This window comes from Coregonus lavaretus (assembly GCF_964263955.1).
Source record: "Coregonus lavaretus genome assembly, chromosome: 34".
Lineage (NCBI taxonomy): Eukaryota > Metazoa > Chordata > Actinopteri > Salmoniformes > Salmonidae > Coregonus > Coregonus lavaretus.
This window is the reverse complement of record NC_140021.1, coordinates 7,188,262-7,214,655: the sequence shown is the minus strand read 5'-3', so window position 1 is coordinate 7,214,655 and position 26,394 is coordinate 7,188,262. Positions and strand designations below refer to the sequence as shown.

Genomic DNA, 26,394 nt, shown 5'->3' with positions numbered 1-26,394 from the left:
AGCCTTTCCCCGTCCATGCCCTAGATAGCCGTCCGTTAGGGTCTGGGTTGATTAGGGAGGTCACAGCGCCCCTTCAGATGATGGCGCAGGAGGGTCATGAGGAGAGAATTCAGCTCTATCTGATTGACTCTCCTGCGTATCCGGTAGTGCTGGGTCTTCCCTGGTTGATGACTCATGACCCTATTATTGGGTGGCGAGAGAAAGCTCTTAAAGGGTGGTCTGCTCAATGTGAGGGGCGGTGTCTGGGTGTTTCCATAGGGGCGACCTCGGTGGAGAGTCCGAATCTGATGCCAGCACTGCAGATTCCCCCCGAGTATGAGGATTTGGCACTGGCGTTCAGTAAGACTCGGGCGGCGCAGTTGCCGCCTCATAGGCGGGGGGATTGTGCGATAGATCTCCAGTCAGGAGCAGCTCTCCCGCGGAGCCATGTGTATCCCTTGTCTCAAGAGGAGAGAAAGGCTATGGAGACGTACATCTCTGAGTCTCTTAGACAGGGATACATACGGGCCTCCGTTTCACCCGCTTCCTCAAGTTTCTTTTTTGTAAAGAAAAAGGATGGAGGTATGCGCCCGTGTATTGATTACCGCGGTCTCAATCAGATCACAGTGAAGTACAGCTATCCACTTCCTCTGATTGCGACTATGACGGAGTCACTGCACGGTGCGCGGTTCTTTACAAAATTGGATCTTAGGAGCGCATATAACTTGGTGCGCATTCGAGAGGGCGATGAATGGAAGACAGCGTTTAGCACGACTTCCGGACACTACGAGTATCTAGTCATGCTATATGGGTTGATGAATGCTCCCTCAGTCTTCCAATCCTTCGTCAATGAGATTTTCCGGGACATGCAGGGACAGGGAGTAGTGGTGTACATCGACGACATTCTGGTGTATAGTCCTACCCGTGCTGAGCATGTAGCCCTGGTGCGCCGAGTATTGAGGCGGCTGTTGGAGCATGACCTATATGTCAAGGCAGAGAAATGTCTGTTTTTCCAGAAGTCGGTCTCCTTTCTGGGTTACCAGTTGTCTGCGTCAGGGGTGAAGATGGAGGTAGACCGGGTGGCAGCTGTGCGTAATTGGCAGACCCCAACCACTGTGAAGGAGGTGCAACGGTTCTTGGGTTTTGCGAATTATTACCGGAGGTTTATCCGGGGTTTTGGACAGGTGGCAGCTCCCATAACGTCTCTGTTAAAGGGGGGTCCGGTGCGCTTGCGGTGGTCAGCTGAGGCGGACAGGGCCTTTGGGAGACTGAAGGACCTGTTTACCTCGGCGCCGGTGTTGGCGCATCCGGATCCCTCTTTACCGTTCCAAGTAGAGGTGGACGCGTCAGAGGCCGGGATAGGGGCCGTTCTTTCCCAGCGTTCTGGCACTCCACCTAAACTCCGTCCCTGTGCGTTTTACAGTAAGAAGCTCAGTCCGGCGGAGCGGAATTATGACGTAGGAGACAGGGAGCTGTTAGCCGTGGTCCAGGCCCTAAAGGTGTGGCGGCATTGGCTCGAGGGGGCTCAACACCCTTTCCTCATTTTAACTGACCATCGTAACCTGGAGTACATCCGGGCAGCTAGGAGACTGAATCCTCGCCAGGCTCGCTGGACTATGTTTCTAGCCCGGTTTGTGTTTAAAATCACATACATCCCTGGGTCCCAGAACGGGAAGGCAGATGCTCTGTCTCGGCGGTATGACGCAGAGGAGAGGTCAGTTGAGTCCACGCCCATACTACCGGAGTCTTGTCTGGTTGCTCCGGTGGTGTGGGAGGTGGATGGGGAGATCGAGCGGGCGTTACGCACCGACCCGAGTCCTCCACAGTGTCCTGTGGGTCGGACGTACGTTCCGCTCGAGGTACGCGATCGCCTCATTTGTTGGGCTCATACGTCCCTCTCCTCTGGCCATCCGGGTATCGGCCGGACAGTGCACTGCCTTAGCACGAAGTACTGGTGGCCAACGTTAGCTAGGGATGTGAGGATTTATGTCTCCTCCTGTTCGGTGTGTGCCCAGTGTAAGGCGCCCAGACATTTGCCCAGGGGTAAGTTACAACCCCTGCCTATTCCACAACGGCCCTGGTCCCACCTCTCGGTGGATTTTGTTACCGACCTTCCCCCCTCACAGGGGAATACTACCATCCTGGTCGTTGTGGATCGGTTCTCTAAGGCCTGTCGTCTCCTTCCCATGCCGGGTCTACCCACGGCCCTACAGACCGCAGAGGCTCTGTTCACCCATGTCTTCCGGCATTACGGGGTACCCGAGGATATAGTGTCTGACCGAGGCCCCCAGTTCACCTCTAGAGTGTGGAGAGCATTTATGGAACGGCTGGGGGTTTCGGTAAGCCTTACCTCGGGTTACCACCCGGAGAGTAATGGGCAGGTTGAACGGGTCAACCAGGATGTGGGTAGGTTTCTGAGGTCATACTGTCAGGGCCGGCCGGAGGAGTGGGCGAGATATGTGCCCTGGGCCGAGATGGCACAGAACTCTCTTCGCCACTCCTCCACCCAACTAACCCCTTTTCAGTGTGTATTAGGGTACCAGCCGGTTCTGGCACCATGGCATGAGAGCCAGATCGAGGCCCCCGCTGTGGATGAGTGGGTGCGGCGCTCGGAGGAGACGTGGGACGCTGCACACGTCCATCTGCAGCGTGCCATACGTCGACAGAAGACGAGCGCCGACCTACACCGCAGTGAGGGGCCAGTATACGCACCTGGAGATCGAGTCTGGCTCTCAACCAGAAACCTGCCCCTCCGCCTGCCCTGCCGGAAGCTGGGTCGGCGGTTTGTGGGGCCATTTAAAGTCCTGAGGAGATTGAACGAGGTGAGTTATAGGTTAGAACTACCTGTTGATTACAAAAATATTAACCCCTCGTTCCATGTGTCTCTCCTCAGGCCGGTGGTAGCTGGTCCACTCCAGGACTTTGAGATTGAGGAGACTCCTCCGCCCCCGTTGGACATCGAGGGGGCTCCGGCGTACACCGTGAGGTCCATCCTGGATTCTAGACGCCGGATGGGGGGTCTTCAATATCTCGTGGAGTGGGAGGGGTACGGTCCGGAGGAGCGGTGCTGGGTGCCAAGGAGGGACGTATTGGACCAGTCCCTACTGACCGATTTCCATCGGGGTCATCCTGCGCGCCCTGCTCCGCGTCGTCCGGGTCGTCCCCGAGCTCCGGGTCGGCGCACGGCTGGAGCCGCGCGTCAAGGGGGGGGTACTGTCACGGTTTCGGCCGAGGCTGCTCCTCTTCCTTGTTCGGGCAGGCTTCGGCGGTCGTCGTCTCCGGAGTACTAGCTGGCACCGTTCTATGTTTCATGTTCATTTGGTTTTGTCTGTTCATAACACCTGTCCCTTATTTGTGTCTTAATTGTTTCCCTATTTAGTTTCGTGTGTGTGGGTCAGGTGTTATGCGTGATTGTTTTTGTCAGACTGCCTCTGTAAGGATACCTTTCTCTCGTTGTTGGCTTGTCCCGAGAGTTCGCACTGCGTGCGCTTTTCTTGTGTATTTCGCACCGTGTTTTGTGCGTAATTGTTTTGCGCCACCCGGTTGGGTTGGCGACTATTTTTGGGTTCACGTGTTGAACGTATATATAAAAGACGGTTGAAGTCATCCTGGTTCCTGCGCTTGATTCCTTTCCACTCATCTACACACACCACTCTGACAGCCAACTACGTTTAAACTCAGTTTTTCACAATTCCTGACATTTAATCCTAGTAAAAATTCCCTGTCTTAGGTCAGTTAGGATCACCACTTTATTTTAAGAATGTGAAATGTCAGAATAATAGTAGAGATAATTATTTATTTCAGCTTTTATTTCTTTCATCACATTCCCAGTGGGTCAGAAGTTTACATACACTCAATTAGTATTTGGTAGCATTGCCTTTAAGTTGTTCAACTTGGGTCAAACCTTTCGGGTAGCCTTCCACAAGCTTTCCACAATAAGTTGGGTGAATTTTGGCCCATTCCTCCTGACAGAGCTGGTGTAACTGAGTCAGGTTTGTAGGCCTCCTTGCTCGCACACGCTTTTTCAGTTCTGCCCACACATTTTCTATAGGATTGAGGTCAGGGCTTTGTGATGGCCACTCCAGTACCTTGACTTTGCTGTCCTTAAGCCATTTTGCCACAACTTTGGAAGTATGCTTGGGGTCATTGTCCATTTGGAAGACCCATTTGCGACCAAGCTTTAACTTCCTGACTGATGTCTTTAGATGTTGCTTCAATATATCCATATCATTTTCCTTCCTCATGATGCCATCTATTTTGTGAAGTACACCTGTCCCTCCTGCAGCAAAGCACCCCCACAGTATGATGCTGCCACCCCCGTTCTTCACGGTTGGGATGGTGTTCTTTGGCTTGCAAGCGTCCCCCTTTTTCCTCCAAACATAACAATGGTCATTATGGCCAAACAGTTCTATTTTTGTTTCATCAGACCAGAGGACATTTCTCCAAAAAGTACGGTCTTTGTCCACATGTGTAGTTGCAAACCGTAGTCTGGCTTTTATATGACGGTTTTGGAGCAGTGGCTTCTTCCTTGCTGAGTGGCCTTTAAGGTTATGTCGATATAGGACTCGTTTTACTGTGGATATAGATACTTTTGTACCTGTTTCCTCCAGCATCTTCACAAGGTCCTTTGCTGTTGTTCTGGGATTGATTTGCACTTTTCGCACCAAAGTACGTTCATCTCTAGGAGACAGAACGCGTCTCCTTCCTGAGCGGTATGACGGCTGCGTGGTCCAATGGTGTTTATACTTGCGTACCATTGTTTGTACAGATGAACGTGGTACCTTCAGGCGTTTGGAAATGGCTCCCAAGGATGAACCAGACTTGTGGAGGTCTACAATTCATTTTTCTGAGGTCTTGGCTGATTTCTTTTGATTTACCCATGATGTCAAGCAAAGAGGCACTGACTTTGAAGGTAGGCCTTGAAATACATCCACAGGTACACCTCCAATTGACTCAAATGATGTCAATTAGCCTATCAGAAGCTTCTAAAGCCATGACATCATTTTCTGGAATTTTCCAAGCTCTTTAAAGGCACAGTCAACTTAGTGTATGTAAACTTCTGACCCACTGGAATTGTGATACAGTGAATTGTAAGTGAAATATCTGTCTGTAAACAATTGTTGGAAAAATTACTTGTGTCATGCACAAAATAGATGTCCTGACCGACTTGCCAATACTATAGTTTTTAACAAGAAATGTGTGGAGTGGTTGAAAAACAAGTTTGAATGACTCCAACCTAAGTGTATGTAAACTTCCGACTTCAACTGTACATACAGCTTCTCTTCAGTCATTATATGTTTCCTTATAGATATAAATTGCACAATAATTATATATTTATGGATTTTTAAGGTATTGTTTTCTCTTTATTCAACCCGCCTGCCACCTACCTGCCCTTCATCCACACAGTATTTAATGACCCTAAACCCGCCCTGTGTCTTTGTGTGTGCCAATGCGCAAATCTGTGTGTCTTGACTGACTTTTTGACTGACTGGCTGAATGACTGGCTGACTCATCACCAAATGAAGAGCATCCCATGGGAATCAACCCTCTGTATTCACAAGGTGTTTGTGAGTTCCTATTAATCCCATTGGGAATTGAGAATATATCTGCTAATCAAGTTGGATGTACAGTCATTCTTTTCTCCTATACATTTACATTTACATTTACGTCATTTAGCAGACGCTCTTATCCAGAGCGACTTACAAATTGGTGCATTCACCTCATAGCCAGTGGGATAACCACTTTACAACCATTTTTTTTTTTTTTTTTTTTTTCTTTGGGGTGGGGTAAGGGGGGGTAGAAGGATTACTTTATCCTATCCCAGGCTATAGGCTACAGTAGCCATGCAATACAAATTGATTTTAAAAAAGGACACATTCATTATAATAACCAATTTGACATTGGTCTGGAAAATAAAATCCTATTAGCCTATAAGGTTTATCATAGCATTATAGCACTTCAGTTTAAATGTTATTACCCGTTGGTAATTCCGTGGGGGGGGATTTCATAGTAACACCGTTGGGGTTGCCTCCCGAGTGGCACAGTGGTCTAAGGCACTGCATCACAGTGCTAGCCGTGCCACTAGAGATCCTGGTTCGAATCCAGGCTCTGTCGTAGCCGGCCGCGACCGGGAGACCCATGAGGCGGTGCACAATTGGCCCAGCGTCGTCCAGGGTAGGGGAGGGAATGGCCGGCAGGGATGTAGCTCAGTTGGTAGAGCATGCCGCTTGCAACGCCAGGGTTGTGGGTTCGATTCCCACGGGGGTCCAGTATGAAAAATTAAAAAATAAAATAATGTAACTGTAAGTCGCTCTGGATAAGAGCGTCTGCTAAATGACTAAAATGTAAATGTAAAAAATGGGGTGGATTGAGGTTGGAGGAGGAGGGTTGAGCAGATTATGTTCTATATATACAGTGGAGAAATAAAGTATTTAGTCAGCCACCAATTGTGCAAGTTCTCCCACTTAAAAAGATGAGAGAGGCCTGTAATTTTCATCATAGGTACACGTCAACTATGACAGACAAAATGAGAAAAAATAATCTTAATGAATTTATTTGCAAATTATGGTGGAAAAGAAGTATTTGGTCAATAACAAAAGTTTCTCAATACTTTGTTATATACCCTTTGTTGGCAATGACACAGGTCAAACGTTTTCTGTAAGTCTTCACAAGGTTTTCACACACTGTTGCTGGTATTTTGGCCCATTCCTCCATGCAGATCTCCTCTAGAGCAGTGATGTTTTGGGGCTGTCGCTGGGCAACACAGACTTTCAACTCCCTCCAAAGATTTTCTATGGGGTTGAGATCAAGAGACTTGCTAGGCCACTCCAGGACCTTGAAATGCTTCTTACGAAGCCACTCCTTCGTTGCCCGGGCGGTGTGTTTGGGATCATTGTCATGCTGAAAGACCCAGCCACGTTTCATCTTCAATGCCCTTCAATGCCCTTGCTGATGGAAGGAGGTTTTCACTCAAAATCTCATGATACATGGCCCCATTCATTCTTTGCTTTACACGGATCAGTCGTCCTGGTCCCTTTGCAGAAAAACAGCCCCAAAGCATGATGTTTCCACCCCCATGCTTCACAGTAGGTATTGTGTTCTTTGGATGCAACTCAGCATTCTTTGTCCTCCAAACACGACGAGTTGGGTTTTTACCAAAAAGTTCTATTTTGGTTTCATCTGACCATATGACATTCTCCCAATCCTCTTCTTGATCATCCAAATGCACTCTAGCAAACTTCAGACGGGCCTGGACATGTACTGGCTTAAGCAGGGGGACACGTCTGGCACTGCAGGATTTGAGTCCCTGGTGGCGTAGTGCGTTACTGATGGTAGGCTTTGTTACTTTGGTCCCAGCTCTCTGCAGGTCATTCACTAGGTCCCCCCGTGTGGTTCTGGGATTTTTGCTCACCGTTCTTGTGATCATTTTGACCCCACGGGGTGAGATCTTGCGTGGAGCCCCAGATCGAGGGAGATTATCAGTGGTCTTGTATGTCTTCCATTTCCTAATAATTGCTCCCACAGTTGATTTCTTCAAACCAAGCTGCTTACCTATTGCAGATTCAGTCTTCCCAGCCTGGTGCAGGTCTACAATTTTGTTTCTGGTGTCCTTTGACAGCTCTTTGGTCTTGGCCATAGTGGAGTTTGGAGTGTGACTGTTTGAGGTTGTGGACAGGTGTCTTTTATACTGATAACAAGTTCAAACAGGTGCAATTAATACAGGTCACGAGTGGAGGACAGAGGAGCCTCTTAAAGAAGAAGCTACAGGTCTGTGAGAGCCAGAAATCTTGCTTGTTTGTAGGTGACCAAATACTTATTTTCCACCATAATTTGCAAATAAATTCATTAAAAATCCTACAATGTGATTTTCTGGAGAAAAAAATTCTCAATTTGTCTGTCATAGTTGATGTGTACCTATGATGAAAATTACAGGCCTCTCTCATATTTTTAAGTGGGAGAACTTGCACAATTGGTGGCTGACTAAATACTTTTTCCCCCCACTGTATTTATAATCATGATAAAGCAGCCGACTATGCTATATATATTTATAACCATGGTAAAGCAGCCGACTATGCCATATATATTTATAATCATGGTAAAGCAGCCGACTATGCCATATATATATTTATAATCATGGTAAAGCAGCCGACTATGACATATATATTTATTACCATGGTAAAGCAGCCGACTACGCCATATATACATGAATCATGATAAAGCAGCTTATGGCTGATCAGGGCCATTTAGGAGCCAAGGTTATATCCTGGATAGGTGTGCCAGCAATCACCTGGCGACAAACATAACATATCAACATGCGAGGCGAGTGTTGCGATTTGACACGTAATCATCTGCCCAGCGCAGCACAGTGGGCTCCTTGGGCTATATGGGATAAGATATGAGGTGTTTATGGAGGAGCTTCTATGATGTGTCTCCTGTGGATTCTCAATGGGGGAGTGTTGGGTGTAGATCTGAATGTCCATATTTTCTAAGGTCAACCTCATCCTGCAAACCTAAAAAGCCTCATCCCAAAATCAGCCTACATCCTAAGACACCTCTTCTTGCCCTGAAATAATTTAATGGTTGGAAGCAAGATGTGGTGATTCAGTGGACAACATGGTGTTTTGCTGCATCACTCTCTCAGATGGCAGGATGGCATGGACGGTGTGTTTTAAAGGACAAGTGTAGCAGAGCAGAAAATAGAAAAGCCAGACACCTAATTACACCTGTCACAGCGGGCACCAGGCATGGCGAGACGGGCACGGGGCATAGGGGGTGGAGAGGGGCAGGCAAAGGGGGTCCAGTCCAGGGCTGCGTCGCCTCCAACTCCCATCCTCAAACACACACGCATGCACACACACACATATGGATGCATCTCAGAACCATACAACATTGTCAACTTTGATTGATGCTGGCTGCAGAATGGACGGTTATCAAGAAACAGATGAATGACATGATAATTAATTGATTTGGATTGATTTGATTGATGTGTTGCTACAACAGCTATGAGCCGTTGGAGAAACAGAGAGAGAACCGTCTCAGGTAAACAATGCATTTTAGGTCTAGGACAGGGGTGTCAAACATACGACGTGGAGGAAATATAACTAACTTTAAGTGCATTGTAGACCGAATGTGGCCCCTGGGGAAAATGTGTAATGTTACTTTGATAGGCTCTATCAAATCACAGAAAGGGTTTCATTTATGAAGCTCATGTCAGGATATGGAAAATATCTCAATTTGACTACAAAATGATGTTTGTAATTATTACACAATGGTAATTAAATTCTATGATGAAACTGCATGCACAGTTGACATTTACTAAACTGAGGAAAAGTGGCCCTGTGTCTAAGGGACCATGGTTGCTGTGTGCACTTTAATCAAACAAGCGCACACACTTTCACGCACACATGCATCTGCAAATGCAGGCAGGCACGAACACAAGCACGGATGCATAGACACACACTCACACATACACACACACACACTAAAACCACACAGCACTACAACCCAGAGGAGTAGGTTCTCTTGTTTAACATGGAGATCTCCGGTTCCTGTTGGAGGCTGACATTTATACCGGGCCCAAATCACTCCTGCTGTTTACATTTCTAGTGTTACACATCTGGCCCCTCACCGTCCACACTGCCTCAACGCTCCCGCTTACAGGAACCAAACCTGCAGGCTAGCTTTATCTAGTCTTTTTATCCAGCTGTATGGTTTACTTTAAGATAATGTTGTTTGTGACTAAGTTTTCAATCAACGTGAAAGTAATAACATCTTAATGACTCCAGTCATACTAAACAGAAGGACAAGGCTTTATTCAAACTAATCTCCCTCTCTCCTCCTCCCAGGTACTCAACCTCTTCCTAGCCTTGCTGCTCAGTTCGTTCAGCTCGGACAACCTCTCGGCGCCCGATGACGATGGCGAGATGAACAACCTGCAGATCGCTCTTGGCCGCATCAAAAGCGGCATGGGCTGGCTCCGAAGCCAGGTTGGATTTGTTTTTTATTTAATAATTATGATCTACTTTTTTTTTACTATATAGTGTGGACAATTACATAAATTCAAGGTAAGATATGACACGAAATGTACTATGGGGCAAAATAAAACAACCAATAACAACCAAACAAACAAATTAATCACACAAAAAATTCAAATACATGCAAAAATACAAGTTCATCACATATTCTAAACGTAGTTCATTACTTCATTGTAGATCTGCGACTACTTCAACGGCAACTTCAAGCGGCGACGGCAGAAGAGCAAAGAAACAAAGGCCATGCTGAAGCTCAAGAGGCTGAGCCACGGTGCTCCGCTTGGCGAGGTGGGCAACGGGACAGCGGTGACGGTGGGGGGAGGGATCGGGGTGATCGGGCGCCACGGAGAGCAGATTATGGTCCCGGAGGTGGATGACAGCTACATGACCAACCCCAATCTGACCATCAGTGTGCCCATCGCTTCTGGCGAGTCAGACGTGGAGTTCCCCGAGGAGGATGATGAAGATGAGGATGAGAGCGAGAGCTCGGAGGAGGAGGAGGAGGAAGAGGAGGAAGAGAGCAAGCAGGTAGGATGGGTTGGTGGTAGTGATGTGTACTGAAACTGGAAAGTCTATAACAATATCAGTTGCATCTTTGCGATACGAGCCATTAAGATATTGTTATCTCATCATAAGCTAGGTTTCCACCCAACTGGCGAAATATTTTCATACGAATATTCTAAAATCTGCATTAAAACAATTGACTTGTTGCGGATAAAAGGCTTTGCGTGATGACGTGGTAACTTTTGCGGTTAAATTCCCCTGTACTGAATAAAAAATACAAGTTAAATGGGTTTCCATCGCGTTTTCAACTCTACAGATGGTTTTGTCACACAAAAAGGTTGCGTTTTATAGCAACCCCGAGCACTACACAGCTGATTCAAATAACCAACTCATCATCAAGCTTTCATTATTTGAATCAGCTGTGTAGTGCTATTTATTGGAAAGGAGCATCAAGCTCATCACCTTTCACTTTCACCACCCTGTGTAGTTCATCATAACTTCTTTGATCAGTAGCCTAATAAACTGCATGTCCTCCCGAGTCGTAGTGGAAGGACCACACAACATGTCATCAAGTGACTCCAAGTTTACTTCGATATATGATGGTTATCATATTAATATTTTGTGCATAAAAGCGCTTCCATCGTCATTTCTCGCATAAATCATTTTACAGACACAAAAAGATCCCACCTTGTCTGGCATATTTTATTTTGTCGAAATTTGCTGTTTCAATCAGGCCTGTCGTTATATTTTTGTACTTTACGCGCATAAGAAGGTTGGATGGAAACCTGGTTAGTAAGGCTAATATTGTCTACTTTATAGTGATGCTCCAGAGGTTTTGTATCATTTCAGCCAGTAGTTTTGCAAGTATTGCTCATGAGCAAAAATGGGGCCCCGAAAATTGTGCAGAATTGTGTTCTACGTCATCCATTTTGTATGATATGTTACGTACTGCAAAAAAATTAAAACATTAAAAGATAAATTCCAATTCGTATGATATGTTCCGAATTCTAATTCGTACAATATGTTACGAATTTGTAAATGCTTAAGATCCCGGACTACATCTTTAATTAGTGATTGACTCCAGAGTGCAGACTGCTGGAAGGTATGGAATCATGACAGAGTTGGTATTTTTTCATTCTACAGCATGGATGGGCAACTTTGATGGGGGTGGGAGCCACAAAAAATCTGCAGTTGATCGCGGGTCTGCGTACCCAAATGTGCATAACCCCCCACCACATTGCAAGCAAAACATTTTAGCAGCCCCCTTCTTGACAGCGGAGAGACATTTTGTAAGTTTTAGTGTTCATTTCGTGCATACACATTTTGCCATTGTGTGTAGAGAATATATTGCAGTTTTAAAGCAAGTTTGCTGCAATTCTACACATTTTGCTATGTGGCAGGAAGAAGATTTTGCAATTTTATAATTAATTTCATGCAATTCTACACATTTTGACATAGGGTGGAGAGAATGTTTGTAGTTTTTAATATGATATCTGAGTGAGACTGACGAACAAAATCCATGGGGCCCCCCCGGATGGTAATTCGAACATGATTACTAAGTCTACTAACTAACTTACCAATAAAAAATAAAGATAGCTGACATGGGCTAATTGAGTGACTATCAGTGACTGACATAACAAGAGAAAAATGTTTAATGCACAACAACATTTCGAAATTGCAACTTGCGTATTCTACTATTCAAACTTGCAACAGTAAGTTGAGACCCCGACTAAGTTTCAAAAATATATATACAGTATATATACAGTACCAGTCAACAGTTTGGACACTCCTACTCATTCCAGGGTTTTTCTTAATTTTTACTATTTTCTACATTGTGAAATAACACATAACCAAAAAAGTGTTAAACAAATCAAAATATATTTTACATTTGAGATTCTTTAAAGTAGCCACCCTTTGTCTTGATGACTGCTTTGCACACACAAATATAGAAAAACCCTTGAATGAGTAGGTGTGTCCAAACTTTTGACTGGTTCTGTATCTTTTTACATTTAAAACATTTATTGATCTGAGGGCCTGTGGCCCGCAGGACGCCATTTGCCCATCAAATCAAATCAAATCAAATCAAATCAAATCAAATGTTATTGGTCACATGCGCCGAATACAACAGGTGCAGACATTACAGTGAAATGCTTACTTACAGCCCTTAACCAACAGTGCATTTATTTTAAACAAAAAAAGTAAAAATAAAACAACAACAAAAAAAAGTGTTGAGAAAAAAAAAGAGCAGAAGTAAAATAAAGTGACAGTAGGGAGGCTATATATACAGGGGGGTACCGTTGCAGAGTCAATGTGCGGGGGCACCGGCTAGTTGAGGTAGTTGAGGTAATATGTACATGTGGGTAGAGTTAAAGTGACTATGCATAAATACTTAACAGAGTAGCAGCAGCGTAAACATTGTCATGTGTGCTTGTCTCTTACATTGGCTCGCTCATGAAATGGTAGAACTGTGCTGTTTATTGTGTCTACTAATTGAGGATCAGATAGATTAATGAATTATTCTAGTCCTCACTCTCTCTATCTCTCTATCTCTATCTCTATCTCTATCTCTATCTCTCTCTCTCTCTCTCTCTCTCTCTCTCTCTCTCTCTCTCTCTCTCTCTCTCTCTCTCTCTCTCTCTCTCTCTCTCTCTCTCTCTCTCTCTCTCTCTCTCTCTCTCTCTCTCTCTCATATCTTTCTCTCTCTCTCTGGCCTGAGAGGTTGCTTAGCCAGGCTAATAACTGCCTGTTGGAAAGACTGGAGAGAGCGCCTTAGATGGAGAGAGAAAAGCCTTCTCTCTTTCTTGCTCCCTCTATCTCTCATGCTCTCCCTCCTCCCTCACTCCATCCCTCTCTCTCTGTCTCTCTCTCTGTCTCTCTCTCTCCCTCTTTCTCCCCCACTCTCTCTCTCCCTCTCCCCCCCCCCCCCCCTCTCTCCCTCTCTCTCCCTCTCTATCCCTCTCTCCGTCTGAAGTGAGCCGCTTCAAACCCACGCACAAAGGCTATTTTCCTCCAGTGTAATTTGGCCCAGAGCGGACTCTTCCCAAAATGGATACCCTGTCCAATTTTACCCCTTTCTAAAGATGTATACTACTATTTCGGCAATTGGGTCCTTCTTCCACTTGGTAACAATGGCCCTCTATATTTCCGCCCAATCAGGAATATGGAATTAGATCCTTAAGGGCAAAGTGCATTTGTTTGCCTGCATTTGTTTTTCACTTGACAGTGTCTGTGTGTCACGTCTCCTCCCGTTGCTCCCCTCCGGCGCTCTGATTCGCCAGTCTACTGAGCCACCGGTCTGAGCGCACCACCTCGACAACACCGGAATGGAAACCCAACGCACCCTAATCACCTCCTGCGCACCTGCACCTCATCATCTCATCACCACGCCTATATAGCCCTGGACTGTTCAGTGTTGGGTTGTGTGTGTTTGTTAGTGTCTTGTCGTGTACTCGCTCGCTTTGTTGTTCTCTTGCTCAGTGTTAAGTAAACCTTTACATTGTTCATTCCTGCGTCTTCGTCCTGCCTCTTCGTATCCTCAGTACTCGTCACACTGTGTCTGCATCCATTAAAATGGGACGATTTAAAGATAGATTGTGTGACGTTACTTTGTTGTCTGGGGGTTAGGGTTACTTTCAAATATTCATTTATATTGATAAGGAGGCATGTGAAATGAGCCAGGCTCCTTGAATAAATGTAAAACTGTAATTTAACTTGTTAAAATAGTTGAGAGAGGGAGAGAGGGCTCGGCCTACCACCGGTGTGTACTACATGATTTGCAATCGTATATAGAACAGTTTGTAAATGTTTATGGGAACATGATACAGCATTACCAACAGGTAAACAGAGCTGACTGGTTTGTCTCTTTGCACACCTGTGCTCCAATTAGTTTTAAGTGAGCGGTCACATCTTGCCCACCTGCTTTAATCTTACTACGCACCTGTCTTCTCACCTTCCCTTGTTCTCTCTTTCTCTCTTATCTCTTCACTCACTCCATCTTCGTACACCTGCCCGTCCACCCACTCACTCTGTTTTATCTTTCCCTACACCTGCCTCTCTCAACAACCGGTTCTATAGATGTCTCCCATGGAGGATATATCAGGTTTCCACATTTGTGAAATGTTCCATAAACGTTTGCTGTTGCTCACTGTGTATATTATCATGGTGGTGTGCCGTTCCGTCCATTCCCCTAGCCAGTTTCCCATGCATACGTGGATTTGACCCACAAGGGAAAACATGGCATAAAAATCGACCATCTGCATCTATTAATGTAACCGTGGCCTCAGATGTGTGCCTGTCGCTATCCCTTGTCGGGAAAAGGGCAGCGAGAGAGAATGTTGCCCTGAAACATTAGTTAGCACATAAAGGTTCATCAGAAACATTCAAAACAGGGCAGGTGGTGATGTTGTGGATGTTTATGTACAGTCGTTTTTGAGAATGACACAAGTATTGGTCTTCACAAAGTTTGCTGCTTCAGTGTTTTTAGATATTTTTGTCAGATGTTACTAAGGTATACTGAAGTATAATTACAAACATTCCATAAGTGTCAAAGGCTTTTATTGACAATTACATTAAGTTTATGCAAAGAGTCAATATTTGCAGTGTTGACCCTTCTTTTTCAAGACCTCTACAATCCGCCCTGGCATGCTGTCAATTAACTTCTGGGCCACATCCTGACTGATGGCAGCCCATTCTTGCATAATCAAAGCTTGGAGTTTGTCAGAATTTGTGGGTTTTCATTTGTCCACCCGCCTCTTGAGGATTGACCACAAGTTCTTAATGGGATTAAGGTCTGGGGAGTTTCCTGGCCATGGACCCAAAATGCCAATGTTTTGTTCCCCGAGCCACTTAGTTATCACTTTTGCCTTATGGCAAGGTGCTCCATCATACTGGAAAAGGCATTGTTCGTCACCAAACTGTTCTGGGATGGTTGGGAGAAGTTGCTCTCGGAGGATGTGTTGGTACCATTCTTTATTCATGGCTGTGTTCTTAGGCAAAATTGTGAGTGAGCCCACTCCCTTGGCTGAGAAGCAACCCCACACATGAATGGTCTCAGGATGCTTTACTGTTGGCATGACACAGGACTGATGGTAGCGCTCACCTTGTCTTCTCCGGACAAAGTGTTTTCCGGATGCCCCAAACAATCGGAAAGGGGATTCATCAGAGAAAATTACTTTACCCCAGTCCTCAGCAGTCCAAGCCCTGTACCTTTTGCAGAATATCAGTCTGTCCCTGATGTTTTTCCTGGAGAGAAGTGGCTTCCTCGCTGCCCTTCTTGACACCAGGCCATCCTCCAAAAGTCTTCGCCTCACTGTGCATGCAGATGCACTCACACCTGCCTGCTGCCATTCCTGAGCAAGCTCTGCACTGGTTGTGCCCCGATCCCGCAGCTGAATCAACTTTAGGAGACGGCCTTCTTCACAACAATTGAACCTCTCTCCTTGAAGTTCTTCATGATCTGATAAATGGTTGATTTAGGTGCAATCTTACTAGCAGCAATATCCTTGCGTGTGAAGCCCTTTTTGTGCAAAGCAATGATGACGGCACGTGTTTCCTTGCAGGTAACCATGGTTAACAGAGGAAGAACAATGATTTCAAGCATCACCCTCCTTTTAAAGCTTCCAGTCTGTTATTCTAACTCAATCAGCATGACAGAGTGATCTCCAGTCTTGTCCTCGTCAACACTTTCACCTGTGTTAACGAGAGAATCACTGACATGATGTCAGCTGGTCCTTTTGTGGCAGGGCTGAAATGCAGTGGAAATGTTTTTTTGGGATTAAGTTCATTTTCATGGCAAAGAGGGACTTTGCAATTAATTGCAATTCACCTGATGGCTCTTCATAACATTCTGGAGTATATGCAAATTGCCATCATAAAAACTGAGGCAGCAGACTTTATGAAAATTTATATTTGTGTCATTCTCAAAACTTTTGACCACGACTGTAGTCGTATGTACGTGTATGTTTTCCATTGTAAAAAAATTAAGAATCATCTAAAACATTGGAAATGAAGAGTTCCATATAAATTAGGTTAGCAGCTGAAAACAAAGCGTCTCTGCTCTAGTTTTTGCTGTGGAGAGTATGTGCAGCGGAGGCAGTCACAACTCCTTAACGTCAAAGTGTGGCTGGGGGGTTGTGAGAGAACAACAGACCCGGACAAATCTCCTATATGAGCTGTTATGCCACTGCCGGTTGAAAGACTGGGAAAATGTAGATGCCATGTTTTAACCTCTGACCCCCACCTTACCTCTTTCTCAGTCAACAGCCTGTCTGTCTGATTCATCACACACAGGGGCCAAGCCCCGGACCACTTTTTACACCTCGGAGGGTAGGGTGTGTATATGTGTGTGATAAGCGTATGTGTGTGTGTTTGTGAGTGTGAGTGTGTGTGTGTGTATGTGAGTGTGTGTGTGTATGTGAGTGTTTGTGTGAGTGTATATGTGAGTGTGTGTGTGTGTGCGTGTGTGTGTATGTGAGTGTGTAAGTGTATGTGAGTGTGTGTGTGTGTACGTGCGTGTGTGAGTGTGTACGTGCGTGTGTGAGTGTGTACGTGCGTATGTGAGTGTTTACGTGCGTATTTGAGTGTGTATGTGAGTGTGTGTGTACGTGAGTGTGTAAGTATGTGAGTGTGTGTGTGTGTGTGTGTACGTGTGTGTGTATGTGAGTGTGTGTGTGTATGTGAGTGTGTGAGTGTGTATGTGAGTGTAGGTGTGTGTACGTGTGCGTGTGTGTATGTGAGTGTGTGTGTGTACGTGAGTGTGTGTGTGTACGTGAGTGTGTGTGTGTGTGTGTGTGTGTGTGTGAGTGTGTGTGTACGTGCGCGCGCGTGTGTGTGTGTGTGTGTACGTGCTCGTGTGTACGTTTTTGTAGTGCCTGGAGCTGTTGTTGACCATTGATTCATTGTACATCATAAGCATAGCTTGTAAAGTCAACTCCGTCGCTAATGACTTGATATTGTATTAGCGGGAAGCCTATGTTGATTATCCCACTAACAAGGTTATTGTGCAAAGCTAATCCTGTTAAAATGAGTGTGGAGCTAAACATAGAGAGACCATGCTCACGTTACAGTGCTACACTTCCTGCCATTGTGCTTCACTTTTACTTCTGCTAAACCCAACGGGAAATACCTCAGCATGCTCCAGATAGAACTTGTGATTTGATTGGGTTTAACTAGTAAACTAGTTTAAACTTTCAATCATGTTCATTTCAGTGCTAGTAAATTATACAATTTTCACGTTATTGGCAATTCACAGTTCAGTAATTTCAAACTTTCTGATTACCAAAGTAATAGCATGAAATGAAGCTACTGAATGTATTGGCCATCCATTCTAAGTGGCGTAGTAGTACGTACAGTTGAAGTCGGAAGTTTACATACACCTTAGCCAAATACATTTAAACTCAGTTTTTCACAACTCCTGACATTTAATCCTAGTAAAAAGTCCCTGTTTTAGGTCAGTTAGGATCACCACTTTATTTTAAGAATGTGAAATGTAGAGAGAATGATTTATTTCAGCTTTTACTTCTTTCATCACATTCAAAGTGGGTCAGAAGTTTACATACACTCAATTAGTATTTGGTAGCATTGACTTTAAATTGTTTAACTTGGGTCAAACGTTTCGGGTAGCCTTCCACAAGCTTCCCACAATAAGTTGGGTGAATTTTGGCCCATTCCTCCTGACAGAGCTGGTGTAACTGAGTCAGGTTTGTAGGCCTCCTTGCTCGCACACGCTTTTTCAGTTCTGCCCACAAATGTTCTATAGGATTGAGGTCAGGGCTTTGTGATGGCCACTCCAATACCTTGACTTTGTTGTCCTTAAGCAATTTGCCACAACTTTGGAAGTATGCTTGGGGTCATTGTCCATTTGGAAGACCCATTTACGACCAAGCTTTAACTTCCTGACTGATGTCTTGAGATGTTGCTTCAATATATCCACATAATTTTCCTTCCTCATGATGCCATCTATTTTGTGAAGTGCACCAGTCCCTCCTGCAGCAAAGCACCCCCACAGCATTATGCTGCCACCCCCGTACTTCACGGTTGGGATGGTGTTCTTTGGCTTGCAAGCGTCCCCCTTTTTTCTCCAAACATAACGATGGTCATTATGGCCAAACAGTTATATTTTTGTTTCATCAGACCAGAGGACATTTCTCCAAAAAGTGCGATCTTTGTCACCTTGTGCAGTTGCAAACCGTGGTCAGGTTTTTTAATGCAGGTTTTGGAGCAGTGGATTTTTCCTTGCTGAGCGGCCTTTCAGGTTATGTCGATATAGGACTCGTTTTACTGTGGATATAGATACTTTTGTACCCATTTCCTCCAGCATCTTCACAAGGTCCTTTGCTGTTGTTCTGGGATTGATTTGCACTTTTCGCACCAAAGTACTTTCATCTCTAGGAGACAGAACGCGTCTCCTTCCTGAGCGGTATGACGGCTGCGTGGTCCCATGGTGTTTATACTTGCGTACCATTGTTTGTAGAGATGAACGTGGTACCTTCAGGCGTTTGGAAATTGCTCCCAAGGATGAACCAGACTTGTGGAGGTCTACAATTTTTTTTCTGAGGTCTTGGCTGATTTCTTTTGATTTTCCCATGATGTCAAGCAAATAGGCACTGAGTTTGAAGGTAGGCCTTGAAACACATCGACAGGTACACCTCCAATTGACTCAAATGATGTCAATTAGCCTATCAGAAGCTTCTAAAGACATGACATCATTTTCTGGAATTTTCCAAGCTGTTTAAAGGCACAGTCAACTTAGTGGATGTAAACTTCTGACCCACTGGAATTGTGATGCAGTGAATTATAAGTGAAATATTCTGTTTGTAAACAACTGTTGGAGAAATTACTTGTGTCATGCACAAAGTAGATGTCCTAACCGACTCGCCAAAATTATAATTTGTTAACAAGAAATGTGTGGAGTGGTTGAAAAACATGTTTTAATGACTCCAACCTAAGTGTATGTAAACATCCGACTTCAACTGTATCAGGGGTACAAACATCACGGGCAGCAATGTGTCGTTGTCATGGAGAAGAGCAGAAAGTGAGAGGTACAGTGAGGGAAAAAATTATTTGATCCCCTGCTGATTTTGTATGTTTGCCCACTGACAAAGAAATGATCAGTCTATAATTTTAATGGTAGGTTTATTTGAACAGTGAGAGACAGAATAACAACAAAAAAATCCAGAAAAACGCATGTCAAAAATGTTATATAAATTGATTTGCATTTTAATGAGGGAAATAAATTTTTGAATCCCTCTCAATCAGAAAGATTTCTGGCTCCCAGGTGTCTTTTATACAGGTAACGAGCTGAGATTAGGAGCACACTCTTAAAGGGAATGCTCCTAATCTCAGTTTGTTACCTGTATAAAAAACACCTGTCCACAGAAGCAATCAATCAATCAGATTCCAAACTCTCCACCATGGCCAAGACCAAAGAGCTCTCCAAGGATGTCAGGGACAAGATTGTAGAACTACACAAGGCTGGAATGGGCTACAAGACCATCGCCAAGCAGCTTGGTGAGAAGGTGACAACAGTTGGTGCTATTATTCGCAAATGGAAGAAACACAAAAGACCTGTCCCTCGGCCTGGGGCTCCATGCAAGATCTTACCTCGTGGAGTTGCAATGATCATGAGAACGGTGAGGAATCAGCCCAGAACTACACAGGAGGATCTTGTCAATGATCTCAAGGCAGCTGGGACCATAGTCACCAAGAAAACAATTGGTAACACATTACGCCATGAAGGACTGAAATCCTGCAGCGCCCGCAAGGTCCCCCTGCTCAAGAAAGCACATATACAGGGCTGTCTGAAGTTTGCCAATGAACATCTGATTGATTCAGAGGAGAACTGGGTGAAAGTGTTGTGGTCAGATGAGATCAAAATCGAGCTCTTTGGCATCAACTCAACTCGCCGTGTTTGGAGGAGGGGGAATGCTGTCTATGACCCCAAGAACACCATCCCTACCGTCAAACATGGAGGTGGAAACATTTTGCTTTGCGGGTGTTTTTCTGCTAAGGGGTCAGGACAAGTTCACCGCATCAAAGGGATAATGGACGGGGGCATGTATCGTCAAATCTTGGGTGAGAACCTCCTTCCCTCAGCCAGGGCATTGAAAATGGGTCGTGGATGGCTATTCTAGCATGACAATGACCCAAAACACACGGCCAAGGCAACAAAGGAGTGGCTCAAGAAGAAGCACATTAAGGTCCTGGAGTGGCCTAGCCAGTCTCCAGACCTTAATCCCATAGAAAATCTGTGGAGGGAGCTGAAGGTTCGAGTTGCCAAACGTCAGCCTCGAAACCTTAATGACTTGGAGAAGATCTGCAAAGAGGAGTGGGACAAAATCCCTCCTGAGATGTGTGCAAACCTGGTGGCCAACTACAAGAAACGTCTTACCTCTGTGATTGCCAACAAGGGTTTTGCCACCAAGTACTAAGTCATGCTTTTCAGAGGGGTCAAATACTTATTTCCCTCATTAAAATGCAAATAAACGATTTTTATTTATTTATTATGTCTCTCACTGTTCAAATTAACCTACCATTACAATTATAGACTGATCATGTCTTTGTCAGGGGGCAAACGTACAAAATCAGCAGGGGATCAAATACTTTTTTCCCTCACTGTATGAGTGTCGGTTCCGAGGCTCGGGTCCTCCAGGGACCAACGGTTGTGTAACGCCGCACAGCTGTGTCCGAGCGCAACCACGGCAAAAACCGGGGCTGCCTCAGATCCCGTAGCCGGCCGCGACCGGGAGATCCATGGGGCGGCGCACAATTGGCCCAGTGTCGTCCAGGGTAGGGGAGGGAATGGCTGGCAGGGATGTAGCTCAGTTGGTAGAGCATGGCATTTGCAACGGCAGTGTTGTGGGTTCGATTCCCACAGGGGGCTAGTATATAAAAATAAAAAAAACATGTATGCACTCACTAACTGTAAGTCGCTCTGGATAAGAGCGTCTGCTAAATGACTAAGAAAAAATAAAAAATAAAAATCCCAGAGGAGTGATGAGGAAATGGGATACATGATGAGATGAGACCTTTTTCTGGTATAACTCATTGACAGAAAACAGGCTTGAAATTGTTTTAGTTTTGGATTTTCTCCTGGCATGTCAATGGCTCTTAATAAGTAAATGTCAAAATAAGGGTTGGGGCCAAGCTTCCTCTTGGAGAAATGGGTATGCAGGCTTTTGCTCCAACGCTGTTGTAGCACACCTGATTCAGCTTATCAGCTAATCAAGGTCCTTGTAAGCAGTAGAATCAGGTGGGTTAGATTAGGGTTTGGGAAGAGCCTGCAGGGGGGTAGCTCCCCAGGAGGGGACTCCCTAAAATACGCCACTTTGATACAAGTGACTTTTAAGTAGCAGGTTAGGAGAGCATTTTCGCTAGCCCCTAACCCTTTTCCTAACCTTAACCTAATTTTCCTAACCTGCTACGTTACTTCTCCTAACCTGCTGTGTAAGATCTCCTAACCTGCTGTGTAAGATCTCCTTACCTGCAACGTAAAAGTCGTAGCTGTATCGAAGTTGGAATCTCCCCCAGGAGGATGATTTTTGCTGCACCCCAGAGTGTTATGGGTAGTGATAGAAACAGTTGTCATTCATATTGACATTTACAGATACCTCCTTATTGATCCATATATTACACTGCCAACTATACCCACTTTACAGACTTCTCCTTAGTGTTTGCCTTCTATAAAACGTACCTCTCCAATTTTGGCTAATCAGGTCAAGAAGAGTGTCATTCAAGCAGTGCATTTACTTTGGCAGTTTCTCATCTATCTTATTGTGTCGCTCTTTGGGACCCCTTGAATACCTCACGGCCACCCTTTAATATCTGACACTACACCATGTGTACATGACCCCTGACCCTTAACCCCCTTTAACCCCGTAGAGGCCAAGAGACTCCCCGCAGGTGGCTTCTGCCAACTACACATGGTTATACATGCATTCAGGGGAGTCCTGTTTCATAGAGTTGGGATGTGTGTGTGTGTGTGTGTGTGTGTGTGTGTGACTGTGTTGTGCACACTCGTGTGTTTAACTCTGCTTAGTTCCCCATTCTCTCTCCAAAGGGGCTATTTATAGGTATGTCATATGGGTGGCAATGCCTCTGGTATGTGTATTAGGACTGTGGGGTTTCGTGAGTCAATCACCAGTGCTTTTACCAGACATAGCTGACCTTGTCACAGTAGAACCCCCCCTTAGCTGAGCACGACGATTCTGTAAAACACAAAGGCTCATGGGATGCCCGCATGACAGGCGGAGCAGTACTGTCCATCTGATGATATGTTGTTACAAGCCTGACATAGGTATGGCATGACCAGTAAAACTCAAGAGATGAGATGACATAAAAGGTTTATCTGTTAATTTAGGAGGAAAAACAAAAAAAAGCTTCATAATCATAAAGTTGAGCAGGACAATGACTGTATTGGTTTTAGATTGATGTTGTAGTTCTTGTCGGGCATTCCTGGGTTATTGGCAGCGGTAATATAATACTGATCCTCTAAAGCCCAGAGAATGTAAGAGCGAAATTGGAGTAAATATTGTTTGTTGAAGGGCCGCCTCGTTTTATTGTCTGTACAGAATGGCTGTATGGCTGTGTTGGACAGTTGAGAACATCTACTGAACTGGTAAGTCATCTGTCTCTCTCAGCCTCTCCAAGGCTAGCATCCTTGAGGGTGGAGGGAATGTATACAGAATTCCAAAATGAAAAATTATTCTACAGAATAGATTAATTAAGGAATGGATTGTTCTCCACTTTAGCCCACTTTACAAATATAAAAACATCGGTCATACTTCAGTTTTGCGGTGAACCATCCTTTTAAATGACACATGGCCATGAAGGATATGAATTAAATAATGATTTAAAGATGGAGAGCGTTGAGGGTTCTACTATCCCCAAGGCTGACATTCGTCATCCTGGAACTTTCTCTACCCAGACTTTACTCTGTGTTTATGCATGACTGTCTTATTGACTCTGGTGTTGTCACCTCACCTCAGACACCACGATACACCGGAAACAGTCCACAGAGTCCCGGTGCAAATAGTTAGTTCAAAAGTAGAACCATTATTTTTCCAGGTGCATAGAATGGAATGGACACCGGCTGGAATGCGGTTTTAACCAATCAGCATTCAGGATTAGACCCACCCATTGTATAGAAAATAAATAGATCCTGTATATAATCACACACTGTTGAAGACCGAAAAACCTGGTGGAAAAGTATACGTGTGCGTTCAACAGTGTACAGGTGTCTTCTTTTTTTTTGTGCAACTATTCATCATTTTCCCTACATTTGGGACTGTTTGATCATGGATGGGGTGAGTTACCTTTACAACAATGTATTGCACTGAGACATATTGAAAATAAGTGCAATCCGGCATTATATATATGCAAATGAGATCCATTATCATTATCCTTATGGAGGTAAATTGGTCTCTACATTCAGGAAAAGATCAGTGTCAGAGGCTCACATTTTTGTTGTTGGCCTCTCACAGTAAATTGAGATGTTACAGCTTGGCAAACATGAGCCTTTGAAGTAAATACGGGGTTTTCTCTCGCTCTTTTTTCCCCGCTCCTCTCATCCTGTGCCTTTGTATCCGTTCAGATGTGGTTTGTGAAGGTTGATTGCGGAGGATTCCTTCTCCTCAGTACAGAGTTGTCGCCAGACAATTGTGGTTTCGATTACAGGCTCCATCTTTAGAGTCGCCTCTTCACTGTTGACGTTGAGACTGGTGTTTTGCTGGTACTATTTAATGAAGCTGCCAGTTGAGGACCTGTGAGGCATTTGTTTCTCAAACTAGACACTCTAATGTATTTGTCCTCTTGCTCAGTTGTGCACCGGGGCCTTCCACTCTTTCTATTCTGGTTAGAGCTAGTTTGCGCTGTTCTGTGAAGAGAGTAGTACACAGCGTTGTACGAGATCTTCAGTTTCTTGGCAATTTCTCGCATGGAATAGCCTTCATTTCTCAGAACAAGAATAGACTGACGAGTTTCAGAAGAAAGTTATTTGTTTCTGGCCATTTTGAGCCTGTAATCGAACCCACATTTGCTGATGCTCCAGATACTCAACTAGTCTCAAGAAGGCCAGTTGTATTGCTTCTTTAATCAGCACAACAGTTTTCAGACTTGCTAACATAATTGCAAAAGGGTTTTCTAATGATCAATTAGCCTTTTTTAAATGATAAACTTGGATTAGCAAACACAACGTGCCATTGGAACACAGGACTGATGGTTGCTGATAATGGGCCTCTGTACGCCGATGTAGATATTCCATAAAAAATCAGCCGTTTCCAGCTACAATAGCCATTTACAATATTAACAATGTCTACATTGTATTTCTGATCAATTTGATGTTATTTTAATGGACAAAAAAATTGATTTTCTTTAGAAAACAAGGACATTTCTAAGTGACCCCAAACTTTTGAACGGTAGTGTATGTTTTCATCTAACATGGCTCTGATTGGTTGTTTTCCTCAGGTAAAGGATGACACCAGCCTTTCAGAGGGCAGTACAGTGGATCTGAGGAAGCCAGGGGAGGAAGAGGATGAGTATTCGGAGATGGCCGAAGAGACCATGGATCCTGACAACTGCTTCCCTGATGGTAAGCTTATTCGACTTGTCCTTTATTCAACAAGGTGAGTCCCGCTTGAGATTGGTAAGGAGGCGTGGTTTCGTATTCCACTTCTGACACCATGTGTCAATATGGAGAGGGGATACCATTATGTTTTCGTCAGAACATCTTTGCTAAAATAAAACTGGTACAGAGCATTATGGGTACTGCAGTAATTCATACTAAAGTACATCATGCCATACTGTACAGTAGCAGAGATACTAATCTCTTTTTCAAGGGAGTGCTGGCGCCAAGAGGTAGCAGCATAAACAGTCATACGACTTAATATACTATATACATGCACTATTAATACAGTATACTGCTAATGGTACACTAGTAAAAAGACAGGTAAAAGACGTAAAAGACAGGTAAAAGACATGTAAAAGACATGTAAAAGACAGGTAAACGACAGGTAAAAGACATGTAAAAGACATGTAAAACATTTACGTCATTTAGCAGACGCCCTTATCCAGAGCGACTTACAGTTAGTGAGTGCATACATTATTTTTTGTATTTTTCATACTGGCCCCCCGTGGGAATCAAACCCACAACCCTGGCATTGCAAACGCCATGCTCTACCAACTGCTCTACCAACTGAGCTACATATAAGACATATAAAAGACATATAAAAGACATGTAAAAGTCATATAAAAGACAGGTAAAAGACATGTAAAAGTCATGTAAAAGTCATATAAAAGACATGTAAAAGACATGTAAAAGTCATATAAAAGACATGTAAAAGACATGTAAAAGTCATATAAAAGACATGTAAAAGACATGTAAAAGTCATATAAAAGACATGTAAAAGACATGTAAAAGTCATATAAAAGACAATTAAAAGACATGTAAAAGTCATATAAAAGACATGTAAAAGTCATGTAAAAGACATGTAAAAGACAGGTAAAAGACATGTAAAAGACATGTAAAAGACATTTAAAAGACATGTAAAAGTCATTTAAAAGACATGTAAAAGACATATAAAAGACAGGTAAAAGACATGTAAAAGACATGTAAAAGTCATATAAAAGACATGTAAAAGACATGTAAAAGTCATTTAAAAGACAGGTAAAAGACATGTAAAAGACATGTAGAAGACAGGTAAACGACATGTAAGCACATTTAAGGAATATTATTTAATGTAACGTTATCATCAGCATTATTTTCTACTGTTTGGAAATAAAATAAGATTTAAACTTCTAGTTCATCCGTATATTGTATGTGGATATAGAAACAGAACAGAAACATGTCAAACACGTCAATGAATGTGTTTCCATCATACTTCAAATG

The 26,394-nt window shown here is 44.1% G+C and overlaps 1 protein-coding gene across 1 annotated transcript in view; it reads left to right on the top strand.

Annotated features, from left to right (window-relative positions):
* LOC311108859 (sodium channel protein type 3 subunit alpha-like) overlaps positions 1-26,394 on the top strand; it is a gene marked incomplete at both ends in the record, with an annotated part of 161,677 nt that overhangs the window by 105,312 nt on the left and 29,971 nt on the right. Inside the window, 3 exons of the mRNA XM_084151630.1 lie at positions 9,825-9,965; positions 10,191-10,538; positions 24,975-25,098. Of these exons, the coding sequence (XP_084007756.1) occupies positions 9,825-9,965; positions 10,191-10,538; positions 24,975-25,098 (613 nt within the window). The remainder of the gene's footprint in view (positions 1-9,824; positions 9,966-10,190; positions 10,539-24,974; positions 25,099-26,394) is intronic.